At 40.4% G+C, this 14,720-nt stretch overlaps 1 protein-coding gene across 1 annotated transcript in view; it reads left to right on the top strand.

Annotated features, from left to right (window-relative positions):
* Positions 1 to 2,171: 2,171 nt before the first annotated feature.
* The window catches only part of tmtc2a (transmembrane O-mannosyltransferase targeting cadherins 2a), a 56,863-nt gene continuing 44,314 nt past the window's right edge, over positions 2,172 to 14,720 (top strand). The window contains exon 1 of the mRNA XM_017712227.2: positions 2,172 to 2,555. Coding sequence (XP_017567716.1) covers positions 2,473 to 2,555 — 83 coding nt within the window. The 5' untranslated portion in view covers positions 2,172 to 2,472. The remainder of the gene's footprint in view (positions 2,556 to 14,720) is intronic.

Below are 14,720 nucleotides of genomic sequence, written 5' to 3'. Positions count from 1 at the left end.
TCATTTTTTTGCTCTTCTACAAATCTGTAATTGCATGTAGCCAAAAGATGGAATTTTCATATGAAGTGATAAAAACTCTCTTGTGCTCTCTCAGAGACGCTCAGAGGACTCAGAGACAAAAAGGAAGCTAAACTGTCAAGACGTAATGCATTAATGTTGGATTAGTATGTTATTTGTGCTGTTGCTGCTTTTGTTCTTTGTTAATTTTAAAACATTGAAAACCATTGTGATAAATGAATGATGCAATTAATTCATAGTTACTGGCAAAACCCACTCACATCATTTATTTTCTGTGATGTAAGTTACAGAGGAAAAGAGCTTCGGCTGTTTTCTTCTGATTAAACCCTTACATTCTCAGACTAAGGCTTATTATTCAGTAATTGCATAGAAAGAATACAGACTCACTGAGTAATAATTACAGAGGTGAAGAATGGAAGCTTGAACCTGCCAGCAGCTCTCGGGCATGTAAGAAGTGAAAAAACACTGAATGTTTCTAAATATGTTTTGAGTTTAAATTTATATTAATCTTATATGTCATGTCTGTACATATCAGAGCATCTGCCTTACTTTAATAAACAGCTTATTCATCTGTCATGCCTGTACACAGAGATAGAGCAGGTCAGGAAGCACAGCCTCTACGGTTTGGATCATTGAAACAACACTGCATCTTCCACAGGGAATAACAGTGAAAGGTCAGAAGTTTGAGGTCAAAGAACGGCTCATGAGAAGGACGAGAGTACATGCTTTCTCTGATTTTGTACCATCTGTTTTTCCCTTTTTTCCTACTTGTGTGCATTTACACACACACACACACACACACACACACACACACACACACACACACACACACACACACACACACACACATGTACATGCGCACAGAACAGGTTGTGGTCCAGCTGGTCCGCGGTGGGGCTGCACAACAGTTTTAGACTCACACGGATCATGTCTCACCACAGAGTGTGAAGACATTTCATTAATCCCGCTGTCTCTATCTCTCACTCTCTCTGTCTCACTCTCTCTCTCTGTCTCTCTCTCTGTCTCTCTCTCTCTCTCTCTCTCTCTCTCTCTCACTCTTACTTTTTCTGTTTGTCTCCCGTATCTCATTCTCTTTTTTATTCTCTCTTGTTTTGTGTTTCCCTTTATATATTGCATTCTTTCTTTCTCTTTCATGTTCCCCTGTCTCTCTCTGATGCCTCTCTCTCTTTCTTTCTCTCTCTCTCTTTCTACATCTTTCTCTTTCTCTATCTCTCCCCCTCTCTTTCACTGTCTCTTTTGTGTTTTTCTCTCTCTTGCTTCTCCCCTTTCTCTTTTTTCTTTCTTGCTCTCTCTTTACCTCTCACCATCTCTGTCTCTGTCCTCTCTCTGTATTTCTCTCTCCCTCTCTCTCTTCTTCTCTCTGTCCACTTCTAAAGTCTTTCTTTTACTCTTTAGCTACAGAGGGTTACCTATACTGCACAAGCCCTACGCGCATAGTGCCTACTCTGTGGATGTTACAGCTGCATGTGGCATATGTGCATTATCTTTGGCCAACATTATTTTATATACTTTAAGAAGAGGGTACTTCAGGGGCTGTTAAGTGAAGGCAGTGGATAGAAGTATGAGTTATTTAGAACCATTTCATGCTTAGATAGTTATTTGTGCAATGAAATGGTTTAGACTGATGGAGAATGTGTTGTATATGGTTCCATACGGAACCTTTTTTTGAAAACGGTTCTATATAGCACCAAAAAGGATTATTCTATTATTACAAGCTTGACATTGTAACAATATAAGAGCCCTTGTCAGTGCTACATAGAACCTAATACAACCGTGCTGGAAAACCCATAGAACCCACTTTAATCGGTTGATATCACAGCGTAAAGGATCCTAATGGTTTAACAGGTGACCAATAGCTAATTTGTTGTTTTCCTATAGGGATCTAAAGGAGTTCTACTGGAAACGAGTGATCTCTGTTGGAAACTATAAGGCAATTCCCATTAAAGCAAAATGGTTTCTTAGTAGGGAACACATTGTTCATCAGTCTGAAGAACCATTTCCCCATGCAAAGAACCATTTAGGCCCCTATTAAAGAACCCTTATAGAACCGCCTTTATTTAAGCGTGTACTGAAGTGCACGCGGGAGCCAGGGAGGCTACTGCGCATGCGCGCTTTTTTAATCAGCACACGCGGGCAACAGCGGGGACTAGGAGGCTCCCGACGGTTTCAGAGAAAGAGCATCAGGGCAGCGTTCAGCAACGCCTCCTCATGGTTTCTGACAGCTCTGCTCATCCTCCGGCTCTCTCTCTCCCTCTCTTCATCTCTCTCATACTCGACTCGTCTGCTATAAAACTCCACTTGTTCGCTGGAGAGGGGTTAGAGTTCCTCTCTCACGCTGGCAAAACAATGAGGACAACAAACAGAGACGAGAAGTGATTTCTCCGTTCCATTGACTGACGTGCTGCCTCCCCCTTTCTTTCTTTGGACTGAGAAATGATAACGGAGTTGGTGTGCAGTGCTGTGGCTCTGGTCCTCTACGTGAACACCCTGGACGCGGATTTCTGCTACGATGACAGGTAGCTAGGGTTAGCTAACCCGCCTCCTCCATCACTTTACTGTCGTACTTGTCGTTGTCATACTAATGTCAGCAAGACACAAACCGTGGGAGGCGAACCCAGCGAATGTGTAAAAGGTGTACATTTCTGTGACTATTCACAGTTTTAACGGTCGCCTTAGCTCCACAGCTGAGTGCCTTTGGGGACGTTTTGGTGATTTGACCAACAAGTGTGCCTACTTATGTCGATCTTTTGGTATTGAAACGGCTTAGAGATGCTGAAATTGACTTCTTATTCGAATTTTCCGTTCCACCTTAAATGGTGCGGCCGTTACAGTGCAGCGGTTCCTTACGCCAGAACGCGTCTGCTGCGGCATTTAAGGTGGAACGGAAAATTCGATTAAGAAGCCAACTTCAGCTTCGTGGAAGTTTACGAATACACTTAGAAACGATATATTGCGCTGTTATTTCTTCTGAGAGTTAACGGAAATCTTCCCAAATGGAGGTGTCGAGTCGCTGTTCATTGTGAGTTGTCGTTGTTGTTGTTGCTCATGACTAATGGCAGTGAGCACATCGACAAGAGGCTATAGTTAACAGACAGTATGGAGAGGACGCTGCTGTGCTGCCCCGCTGCACTCGTTGTTAGGAAGTTTTCTTAGCTAATAAACCTGCACATATGCAGTAGGCTTGTTTGTGGCATGTCTTATGGTAGTCATTAAGCATTATTTGTGCTCGGAGAAGGACCACCCCCCGGGCGTCTGTTTTGAGGTTCATTGGGAAGAAACGAACCACGAAACGGCGTAGTCACCGGTCAGGAAACTGACCAGCTTTAGAGGAGACTAGATCCAGCTGTTTTAAATTCTGTTTGAAGATTTATCTGTAGGCTCTGAGGTAAAGCCATGCTGAATAGAAAATGCATTCTACTATTAAAGCCCGTCCGGTTCTGTATCAGTGTTATATATCTGCCTCTATGTCCTCGACCGTTATGCACTTTATGAAGTTTGAAGTAACTTAGCATTTTCTTTCTTTCTTTCTGAGACATCTATGTTCGGAAGACCCCCTAGGCTGTGACTAGTATATATTATAAAACCTCTCATAATATGGAAGTGTAGAATATATTAAAATATAGTAGACGTTTTTTATTTAATGTAGACTTTTTATTTAATACACTACATTTTTAGCACTAATGTGGTTATTGTGGCCCAGTGCCGCTGCCTGCTATTTTTCTTGTCGGTATTTGCCAGTACTGATACTTTATGACTATACATCAACCCCAAAAATAGCAAAGCTAAAAGTATTTCTTTTTCAAATCCAATTTTTTTCAAAACAGCAGCACAGTGCTATTTTTTCGCTGATACTGATATCGATGCTGAAAACTTGAGCACCTACAGATACTGATTAAGTAAATTTCTTTAAAAGGAACTCATTTTTATTAATGTACTTCATTAAGATGATCATCTAATAGTAGTCTAACACTCTGCTACCCCACAGGGACAGCCAACAGCATCACAACACACAGTATCAGTGCATGCTATTTCAAACTACATTGTTAACAGGATTGGGTTAAATGCAATTTTTTTGCCCATCCAGCATTTTTTTTGCTGACATTGAGCTGGTACTGACACCAGGTATGAGATCAGTGCCATCTCTAGTTAAATCTTGCCGGTCTTAGTCACATTTTGAACGGAAGCCCATAAAATATATCTTTGAAAAATAGGTCATGCAATCCTCTAAGCTGAAACCGAGCACTAAGGTTGATGGTAGTGTTACCAGTAGTCCCTCTTCATGAGTGAATTGAGTCAAGAGAGGCACTTCAGAAAGGTAGTTAGACTCGCTCTTATATTCTGTCCTTTGGTGTTGAATTAGAGCTGGTGACCTTTAACTTTTGAATCAGGCCCAGTGCTGATTGGTCTATGAGCCTGTGTATGTATGTGTGCACTGATGTGTAGCCTGTGCACCCGGCCAGCGTATCCCATCAGTGAATTGGCACCTGAGAGTCATTTATCAAATCAGTCTTTTCTTTAAAGGTCAACAGTGTTCTGCCCTCTGCCTCGCCCCCGGGGCAGTGTGTGTCTGTGGGTGTGGGTGTGTGACTGTGTAGCACAGGCTGCAAACATGATGAGCGAGCGTATTGAGTGGCTTCCAGTGGGTGGAAGCGGTCCTCCTGGGTCCGTATTTGTGCCCCTGCCTGTGGTTCTGCACCGGCCTTTTCTACACTGTGTGGTTCATTTGAAGTCAGTTGAAGTGCAGGGGCTTCATTACTGTGGGATACTTTGCTGTGTGTGTTTTCTTAATCACGTCAAGTGTTTTTCCTGGGAACAGTATGGGTGTTCATTTATACTCGGTTAGCCAATCTTAATGTCAATAAAAAGCTGAAAAGGCATTAATATCGCGTGCTGTATTTTCACGCATGAATGCTGTTTCCATGAGTCCACGGCTCTTAGCCCTTAAATTAAGGTACCTTTCGCATGTCCTGCTTTTGCCCTCAAGTTGACTTGCACCAAGTTTTTTGGCGATAAAGGCTAGTTGTCAGAACAGACATATGATCTCAAATCAGTAGGCCACGCCAGATGCTGACACTCACCATTTACGGTTGGCTTCATGCGGAAACTGGTTAGTCAGTGGATTGGTGGAGCAATGATGGCTCATGATTGGTGTCTCTGACGGATTAACTGCTGCGGCTGTAGCTCTGCATACTGTGTGACATCACTGAGAGAGTGTACTTCATAAGACTGAGCAGAAACAGACATGATGAGGTGAACTTTCACAAGATCAAAATGCTAAAAGAATATGCTCGCCTCTTTTTGTACCTTGGTGTCAGATGTCAGAGAGCATGTGTAACCCATCATGCCATGCCCTCAGAACATGTGGCCCTAGCATAATGGACCTCAGGGGAAAAAGATTCCCCTCTTTTGTGGAAAACAAGACAGAAACAAGGCACCAATTTGCTCCGATACAAATAGCTGAGGTTTACTTCTATGACTCCCACTTTTTCCTACACAGTCTTTTGAAGTTTTTATGCTTCTGATTTATCATCTGCACTAGATTTTGGCTTTCAGTCAGCTGGTATGTTATGCATTAGAGATGATACACAAATTTCACAAAACAATCGTATTGTGATTTGTGCACCATTGTTGATACAGAAAAAAAAAAACATAGCAACCTTCACATTTACTTATTTATTTATTAAAGACCTATTGGCACAACAGAGCTGCAGTACTTGGTGAACGCATGATATTGGAATCATACTGACATCTACAGATAATTGCTGAAAAGAATTGTCTGAGACAGATGTTTAAATTTTGCTCATGTTTCAAACTGATATTACCAACATGTTGATTGTAGTCTGGAAGATGTTTAGGTGCGATAACATCTATTTTATGCTTTTTATGCATTTTTAATCCTTTGCAAAGAAACGTTTTGCATTTTTGCACTTTATAAATGCATCGAGAGGTATGTATATGAAAAATACTGTACACTGACATTGGTCTAGAATTCCCATGTTGGTGCATTCCCAACAATTCAAGTGCCCATATTTTATTGCCTTTTAGTTTTTCCCTGTTGTCCATTTATAATGTCAGTGTTGTTTTATGTATATAATAGATGGATATGTGTTTGTTTTTGTGACATCACAGAAAAATGAATTCAAAACAGGCTTTACTTCCATGTATGGACTGTGTGAACAGAGTGTGAAGGGTAAGCTTAGAAATTTTATCAGTGTTTATCTTTTATTTCAAAAAAGTGAGGAGAATTCAGTTTTCCACAGTATGGGCCCTTTAACATAAGCATATGACATCACAGTGTGAATAAACAGTGACATCTTACACGTGTATTTGGCAAAAACAAACAAACAAAGGAACTGTGTTTTAAAATTGGAAACAGTCCATATTTATGTCAGTGTGACAGATGTTGCTGTGATTTTTCTTGAATAAAATATTTCTTTATTTGTTGCATGGTGCCTATTGACTTGCAACCCCCATATAAAAATGAATGTGAATATGCATATCATAACACCTCTATTAGGCAAAGACATATGGCTCATCTGTGAGTGGTGTGTGTGTGGGCGAGTGGGTGTGGAGGTTATCTCCTGATTGATGGTCGGTGTCAAAGAGCATGCTCCTTTCCACACATGCTGTCTCCTCTGTGCACCAGAGCAGTCTAACTGTGTAAATGTGACGTGTAGCACTGATTAATATGCTGATTGATTGGGCTGAAAGTGATATATATTTATTCAGGGAAGCACATGTTAATTTATTTTCTCTGGGGAAAAATATTGTAAAATAACGGCGTCTTGTACAGTGTCATTCCGTTCAACAGGCATCAACAAGTAGAGCTGTGCACAAGCCAAGTGTGACACAATTTACAAGGATATTAGGGGAGAAACATTAAAGTGAAGAAGGCTGCAAGTTATTTGCACCACTGAATTTAATATTATGCAAACCATCCTTTGCGAAAGAGCACTGAGCCTCTCCTGTAATGCTTAAAGGGTAATTCCAGCTTTCTTTTACATTTCTGTGTATTTAATACATGCATATTTAATAAATGTATATTTCAATTGTTGATTTGTAAAGTCATTTGAGTGGTTTGATGCGAAATGCTCCATTCTAGTGATACTTGCTGAGTAAGAATTATTCACAGTGGTGGTGATGGGAACCAGACACCTGAAGAGTTAATGCACCTATAAGCTCCTTCACAGAAAACCATTACACAGAACAGTTACAAATATGTACACAAGTGTATGCAGAGTAGTTTGAGGTGAAATGGTTCGTGATGGTGGTAGGAACCAGGGTTAGTAATGTCTACAACACAAATGTAACATTTGTGTCCGAAATGACCAGCGAACATGCTTGTCTTCTAGGTTTGTGTTTGTACGGCTGATAATGGTAAAATAGGTGTACATCTGAAAAGGTATGTTTTCTTTGGGCACTATTTTGCCTTTATGCAGCTCTCCACCATCAATGTTTCTAAAAAATGTTTTAAACCAAAAACGTCTCTCAAAGGATTGCTAAACAAAGTCTCAGACACCAGGCAGAGTATCTATAACTATTTGATGTGTAACAGCTTCCTGTGAGCAAGCTTTTAGAGGCACCAGACGCTTCAGATGTCTGGTTCCTATCACTACTGCTGTGAAGAGTTCAGACTCATTTCACACTAAGCCGCTTTGAATTACTTTAATAATTAAATTAGACGCACATTTTTAAGAAATGATAGTTTCCTTTTAAAGCTGGCCAGTAGTTGTCATTAATTTAAGATTAGTGACTTTGAATGGGATGAATCTGATTTATATTTCCTAAACAACTTTCTGCCTCCTGCCATGCTTTTTTGGATCCTTTTGTGGACACTTCTTATCGCACACACTGTTATCCAGAAAGTGAAATGGATGCTCCTTAATGCATACACTATAATGCAGAAAGGCAGTGAGGGCAATATACAAGCAGGTTTATTCAGGGTAGTTTAAGAAGATTGGAGGCAAGAGAAAGGGCTCTAGTATACAGCCCACCAGAGCACATCAGAGATTTTATGAAGCAGAAGCAGACATGCCTGATGAAAAGTACTCAAGTGCGTCATCATGTATGGTTTATGTGGTTAGAGAGAGAGAGAGAGTAGGAAAGAAAAAGAGAGTTAATGTGTTACCATGGATATAACGAGTGCTGACGTATGTTTCTGTGGAAGATTGCATAGATATCAAACAATTGGGAGGAGTGCTGAAAAATTTGCTGTGCTTTGTTGACGTCTTGATTACTTGGAGATTTGCACTGATGAGCCCTTTCAGAAGATTTGGAGATGTTACCAACCTCAGCTAAAATCCAAGGCTGGAGATTGGATTCGAGGTCCGGGGCTGATTAACTTTGCTGTAGGTACTGATTTAGGACAGCAACATCAGCACTTGAGAGACCTGTGTGACTGAGGCTTGAGAATGAATATTTGTGTTTAACACGGTCACTTTTACTTTTCCACTATACCCTCAATAGGGAATAACTCAGAAGTGTCCTTCAAGGATGCAGAGTAACCGAAGTTGTATGAAAGAAAGTGCATTTCTGTCCTTAAGCTGAGGTGATCTGGTCCTGGTCAATAGACCTAATGATACAGCCCAGTGGATGTGCTCTATAAGAGGTGATACATCGGTGAGGAAAGCTTTTATGACTTGTTTGTTTGAATGCTTTCAAAGTGCACCTAATTGAATGAATCTGTTCATGTAGACCCATAAGGAAAAACAAGGGTCTGAAAGAAAAGGGTACCTGCTCATAAGAGATGTAACATGAGTTGACTGAACCATGTTTCAGTATATGTGACTTGTAGAGTTATATCATTTTACTAGGAACCTTGGTATCCCTGTTTACTTGATTTGCCTTGATGTATGCTTATCTGTGTGTTATTGAATTTTAATGACCTTCGGCAATCGTTTTATTATTATTCCATTATCGTGTCCACGTATGTCACTGTTCTTAACATTTGGGAAAACAGGCAGCAGTACTACAGCTGATCTGTGAATCAACATTAATGCTTAGAAGTCACCCTTAACACTGGTGATAACAAAAGCATGAAGTAATTCAATATTATTTCTTACTTGTAGCTTATTGAAACTTGCAGAAAAAAGTCTATCAGAAGTGCTGATTCTGAAACCTAGACTGAAATCATGATACGAATATCCTCTGTCTTGTGTAAGGTTTTCAAAGATGGAACTGCTACCACTGCTGCTGATGCAGCCGGTGGAGCTCCTATAACATCACTCTCGTAAAAAACCTTGTCTTTTTTTCACAATCAATACTGTAGTACATGTAAATAATTCGATTATTTTTCTTCTTAGTGTTCTTCTCTTTGGTGTTCCACTTTTTTGGAGATTTAATAAAACCCAGGAATTTTTTGCTTTGTTTTATCTTGTTCACCTCTCTCCACCCCTCAGAAAAAAGGCAAAAAGAGGCATGAACCAAACTTTGGCTCAAAAATTGACGTCTGATTTGAGTTGTGTTTCTTTTTGTAGAATTGTTACACCCCTAATACATAATAAGTAAGGGTGTAATGATTTCAATACGTATTGAAAAAGCAAACTTGAAACCAACTCGAAACCACTTTACTAATACGCCCCTTGGTCTCTCGTTAAAAATTTTCCTGGAACCCCTGTCAGTCAAAGCTGGGCATCTGGGGGCATCCTGTTAGAGAAGTGGGCAGGGAGGTAGAAGAGCTTTTTCTAAACCTGTTACAAATGGAGATTTGATTTTTGGAGTTCATTTTGTTAGAGGGGAACACTAAAGGCTTTGAGTTCTGTTTGTAGTAGAATATCAGAATCCAGTGTGACAAAGGTTAGCTCTGTTTTCTCATTAGCTCATCATTAGCTCAAAAGGCAACCTCCATTACTCGTCCAGCACAAAAGCTTACTGACTTCCCTTGGCTGTTTTTGAATAATAAAACGTATTCGAACTCTGCAACTGGTATATTTTTGTGTAGCGCCTGCTTAACACAAGAAACATATTCAGGCACTTCTTATTTTTGCTATGTTTAAAAAAGTATCACATGGAGGCACCATTGAATTTTGAATTTTGTGTGTCGTTAATTAAGTGACCCTTATTAGTCCTGTGATGGGGAAATGTAACCTCTGCATTTTAACCCATTCATGCAGTGAAACACCACATACACACTTGTGAATACACACATGATAGGGGGCAGTGAGCACACTTGCCCGGAGCAGTGGGCAGCCCTATTTATTGGTGCTCGGGGAGCAGTTGAGGGGTTTGGTGCTTTGCTCAAGGGCATTTCAGTCATGTACTGTCAGCTCAGGGGATTGAAGAGGAGATTTTTAAATATGATTTGCAAGGTTGTTGTTATGCATACAGTCTGTATGATAAAAAAAAACATTCTTTGTTCTTTTTCATAACATTTTCTCCAGTGAATTTGAATTGGAAAAAAGTTGCAATTGTACACTTGAGCACATCAATACAGAATATAAATCAGATATGAATGTCATTCTCTGCATAACTTGCTTGCATGATTATATAGTTATTCTAATTTCACAGTTTTATTTGAAAAGTATTACAAAATGAAACTCTTGACTTCTCAATGTTGACGAAAAAGGCTGGTTGCATTAGGCTTTTATCTTAGTCTACCACAACACCATTTTAATCAGTAGAGGCCATTGCTCAGTAGCCAGTCACAGCTGGATGAATAAGTGTGGACAGTTTATTTTTAGGGCTTACTCCTTCACCCATAATAGCCCACTGAGGATGGTGGTGGGGGTTGTTAGATCAGAGCAAGGCCTGGATAACCTTTGGCTGGCCTTCACTGCTTGAAGAGGCATAATCACAGTATAACAGCTCTGTCACACCGGCTATGAGGTAACTATTGGCAAGTATAAACTGTGTCTGACAAAGCGACCTGGACTCATATTCTCCCCTGTGTCAGTCATTCTTTCAAAGGCCTGGATCAGGGTATTCTGTTGAGGGGTTGTAGAGTTTCAGCTTTGCACTCAAGTTGAAACCCTGAGGCCTGACGTCAGTCAGAGATGATAAAATCTCAATCTTGAATGACAGATAAAATGGATCATTAGAAATGTATGCTGCTGTTGGCTGGCTAGCCTTTTAAAGGCACTCAGAATGTGTTCAGTCGGTGTGTTTTTGTAAGAGGACAGTGATCCTGCCTGGTTGCTGCTGCCAGTGCAGTGTTGCTCTCTTGGATTATATTTCTACTACAGTGCATTTAAACGTGACCGTTATGAGCTGCCCATGAGATCTGTGATCTCCTTGCTCTTGCTAACATAAAGCAGGGTTAAAATGCCCCAGTAGGGGGAAACCTGAACCCTGTGGCCATGAGATTACACACACTTACACAGCCGTGTTCCTCCCTGAGGAATCAATGCGTATTGTGTATCGTCTTTCAGAACCAGTTGTAGTGACTTTTAAACAAAACAAACGAAATTGACCTAAGCCACCACATAATGAGAAAGAGAGCTGGCGGTAGCGGATTTGACTCGTTCAGTTTAGCAGGAATTACCACAAAGTCCATACCTCTTGAAACTTTGGATATACCAATCCATTTATTGTTCTTAAGTTGGCAGGTAGCACATAATCCAACAGCAGCAGTACCAGCGCTCAAGATCTTTAAATGTCCCGCTAACCATACGGTCAAAATACTGTTGACTTCCTCGCCAACCCCCGTATCCCTACTACAACCTTACAGCCACCTATAAACCCAGCAGCGCCCCCAAGTGGTGAGCGATCAAAATAAACATAAGTTTAAAGAAAACATAAATGGCTCCAACACACCGGCCCCTAATTGTTAATGACAAAAGGCATAAACAATTTAATGACTAATACAACAATATAAGGAGCCAAAGTAATACCATACTTCAAACTATATACATACAAAATGTGTTCCTATATACGATACCTCATAACCCCTCTAGTAAAAGGCAAAGTTTTGTTATTGGTCTGGTCAAGAGACTGGTTTTGGTTTGTACTTGTGCTGATCTAACCAGCCCTTTCTTATCTGGGTATATTTTAAATACCCTGCCAAGTACCCAGGAATTACGAGGAGCTGTGGTATCTGCAACCAGAACTATATCGCCAGGCACCAGATTTCGTTTCTTCTTGGTCCATTTTTGTCGTTCCTGTAGTAAAGGCAAGTACTCTGTAATCCACCTTTTCCAAAAAAGGTCAGAGATGTACTGCACTTGTCTCCACCTTCTTTTTCCATACATGTCAGTCCTATCAAATAGCCCTGGAGGCAAGACTGGTTTCCTTTTCATAGTAAGAAGATGGTTGGGGGTAAGAGGCTCTAAGTCATTTGGATCCTCAGACAATTTGGTGATTGGGCGATCATTAATGATCGCTTCCACTTCACATAAAACTGTGTGTAACCCCTCATCATCTAAAGTCTGCTGGTGCAAAAGGGATGTAAGAATCTTTTTCACCATCCTAATGATTCGCTCCCATGCACCGCCGTGATGGGAGGCTGTAGGTGCATTAAAGCTCCATTTGATTCCTTCCTGCAGAAAGACTTTCTGAATCTTATCATGGTTTAAAGCTGCCAATGCTTCTTTTAATTCCCTTTCTGCACCAGTGAAATTGGTTCCATTGTCTGATCTCAAATGAGAGACTTGTCCTCTTCTGCAAATGAATCTTCGAATGGCATTAATACATGCATCTGTATCCAAAGAATAGGCCACTTCTAAATGTATGGCTCTACTAGCCATGCACGTAAAAATAACACCATATCGCTTTACAAAGGAACGTCCTCGTTTTACTTCAAATGGCCCGAAGTAATCAACTCCAACATTAGTAAATGGAGGAAGATCAGGAGTCAACCTTTCAACAGGCAAATCGGCCATTTTTTGTTCACCCAGTTTTCCTTTGAATCTCCTACACAAGCCACAACTGGATAGAATTTTCCTTGTTGCTGCATTGGCATGAGTTATCCAATATTTCTCACGCAATTTGGACAGAACCTGGTTTCTTCCACCATGACCGACCTGTTCATGTATATGCTTTAAAATAAGCTTGGAAATATGTTGGTCTTTGGATAAAATGATGGGATGCTTAATCTCTTCAGGCATTGCTGCCTTACACAATCTTCCACCAACTCTCAACAATTCATTTTCCAGGACCGGGTTCAATCGGTGGATAGTGCTGCCTTTTGACACTTCCGTTTTTCCTGAGGACAGTCCAACAATTTCTTTGTTAAACCTTTCAAACTGAGAAAAACGAATGACTGCCTTTTCTGCTTCAGAAAGGTCCTCTATGGACAAGCTTTGTGGTCTTAATGCAGCTTTGACCTTCTGCATTTCCTGCTGAATGTCACAGGATTGGTCTGACAATTCCAACAATTCCTTCCTTTTCTTGCTCAATTCCATTAAGACATGTTTTAATTTCAGCATCCATGCAACAGCAATTTTTAGCCTCTTTCAGGAGCCATATGCTGGCAGCTGCGAACTAATGCACGTGGCTGTCCTCTAGTGTACCTTTCCAGAAAGTACAGACAATCCCCTTTGCTACTTGTTTTTTCCTCCACACAATATTCAAAGGCTTTAATAAATGTTCTGTATTGCAGAGGATCACCTTCAAAGATTGGAACATCTCTTGGAGGAAGCAGATGTGAATTGTGCTGTTGTATTAGCAATTCTGCTATGTCATTTTGTCTTTGAAGTAAGTGTAAAGTAGCACTCTCACTGTTTTCCTGAACAGTTGGTTGTGATTGTCCTTCATGCATTTGTGGTCTCCTTGGTCGTATGATTGGTTCATGGATATGGCCTTGAGATTCTCCGTTTGATAATTGGTACTGCATTTCTCGCAACTGTGGCTTCTGTGCAACACCTATTTTATTGGCATGTCTTTGTGACTCACTTCCAAGAGGATCTCTCTGACCACTTTCAGTGTCATCTTGCATTTCTTGTTGTGAAATCAATGCATCAATATCAAGAAGCCTTTTGTTAACCTTTTGTCTTGTAGATGGATTTGGATTTTCCTCTGATTTTCTTGTTATGGAAACTGCCTTTTGTTTGGTTTCTTTTTCAAAATAGGACTCCATTCCATCTGAGATGACACTTGATGCTCCATAAATCTTTAACACTGACAGTTTAGCAGTGGAAGCAGCCAAGTCCGCATCAAGATCCATTTGTTCCTTTTTCCTCCTTAGCACCTCTACTTGCTCCTCCAAAGTGTGCTTTTCTTTTAAGGATGCAGCACGAGCTACCAGTGCTGCTCTCTCTGCCTCAGCTTGGAGGCGTGCAAACAAAATAGAAGAGTGGCTAGACCGTTTAGATCTAGAACTGGAATGGCTCTCTTTGTGGCTATAGCTCTTATTAGAAACACCGGTTTTAATATTAGAAATGCTGTCATCAGGATTTATACCATCATTTGGATCAAGCTCTCTACCCTGAATTTCAACGATTTGACCCAACACACCATATTTTGGACGTGCTTCGTTGTCAATAGTTTGAGCCATTGTATCATCTTTTGAAAGTGACAGCCATTTAAACACCCCAGTAGAGAACTCATTTGCACTCAGCATTTTTGCTTTAAACCATATGTCATGTTTTTCCTTTTCCTCATCAGGTAACAGACCCATTAAAGACTCGTGTGCTTCTTTTGCCTCAGTGCATAATACCTGAAATTTTGCAAATACACTTTTAACCTCTGTTTCATGTTCTGTGTTAACCATGAACCCTTGAATCATAGTTTTAAGATTGGAAGCTTTA

Source organism: Pygocentrus nattereri, chromosome 1 (assembly GCF_015220715.1).
Source record: "Pygocentrus nattereri isolate fPygNat1 chromosome 1, fPygNat1.pri, whole genome shotgun sequence".
Taxonomy (NCBI): Eukaryota; Metazoa; Chordata; class Actinopteri; order Characiformes; family Serrasalmidae; genus Pygocentrus; species Pygocentrus nattereri.
This window is presented reverse-complemented; position numbering and strand designations above follow the sequence as displayed.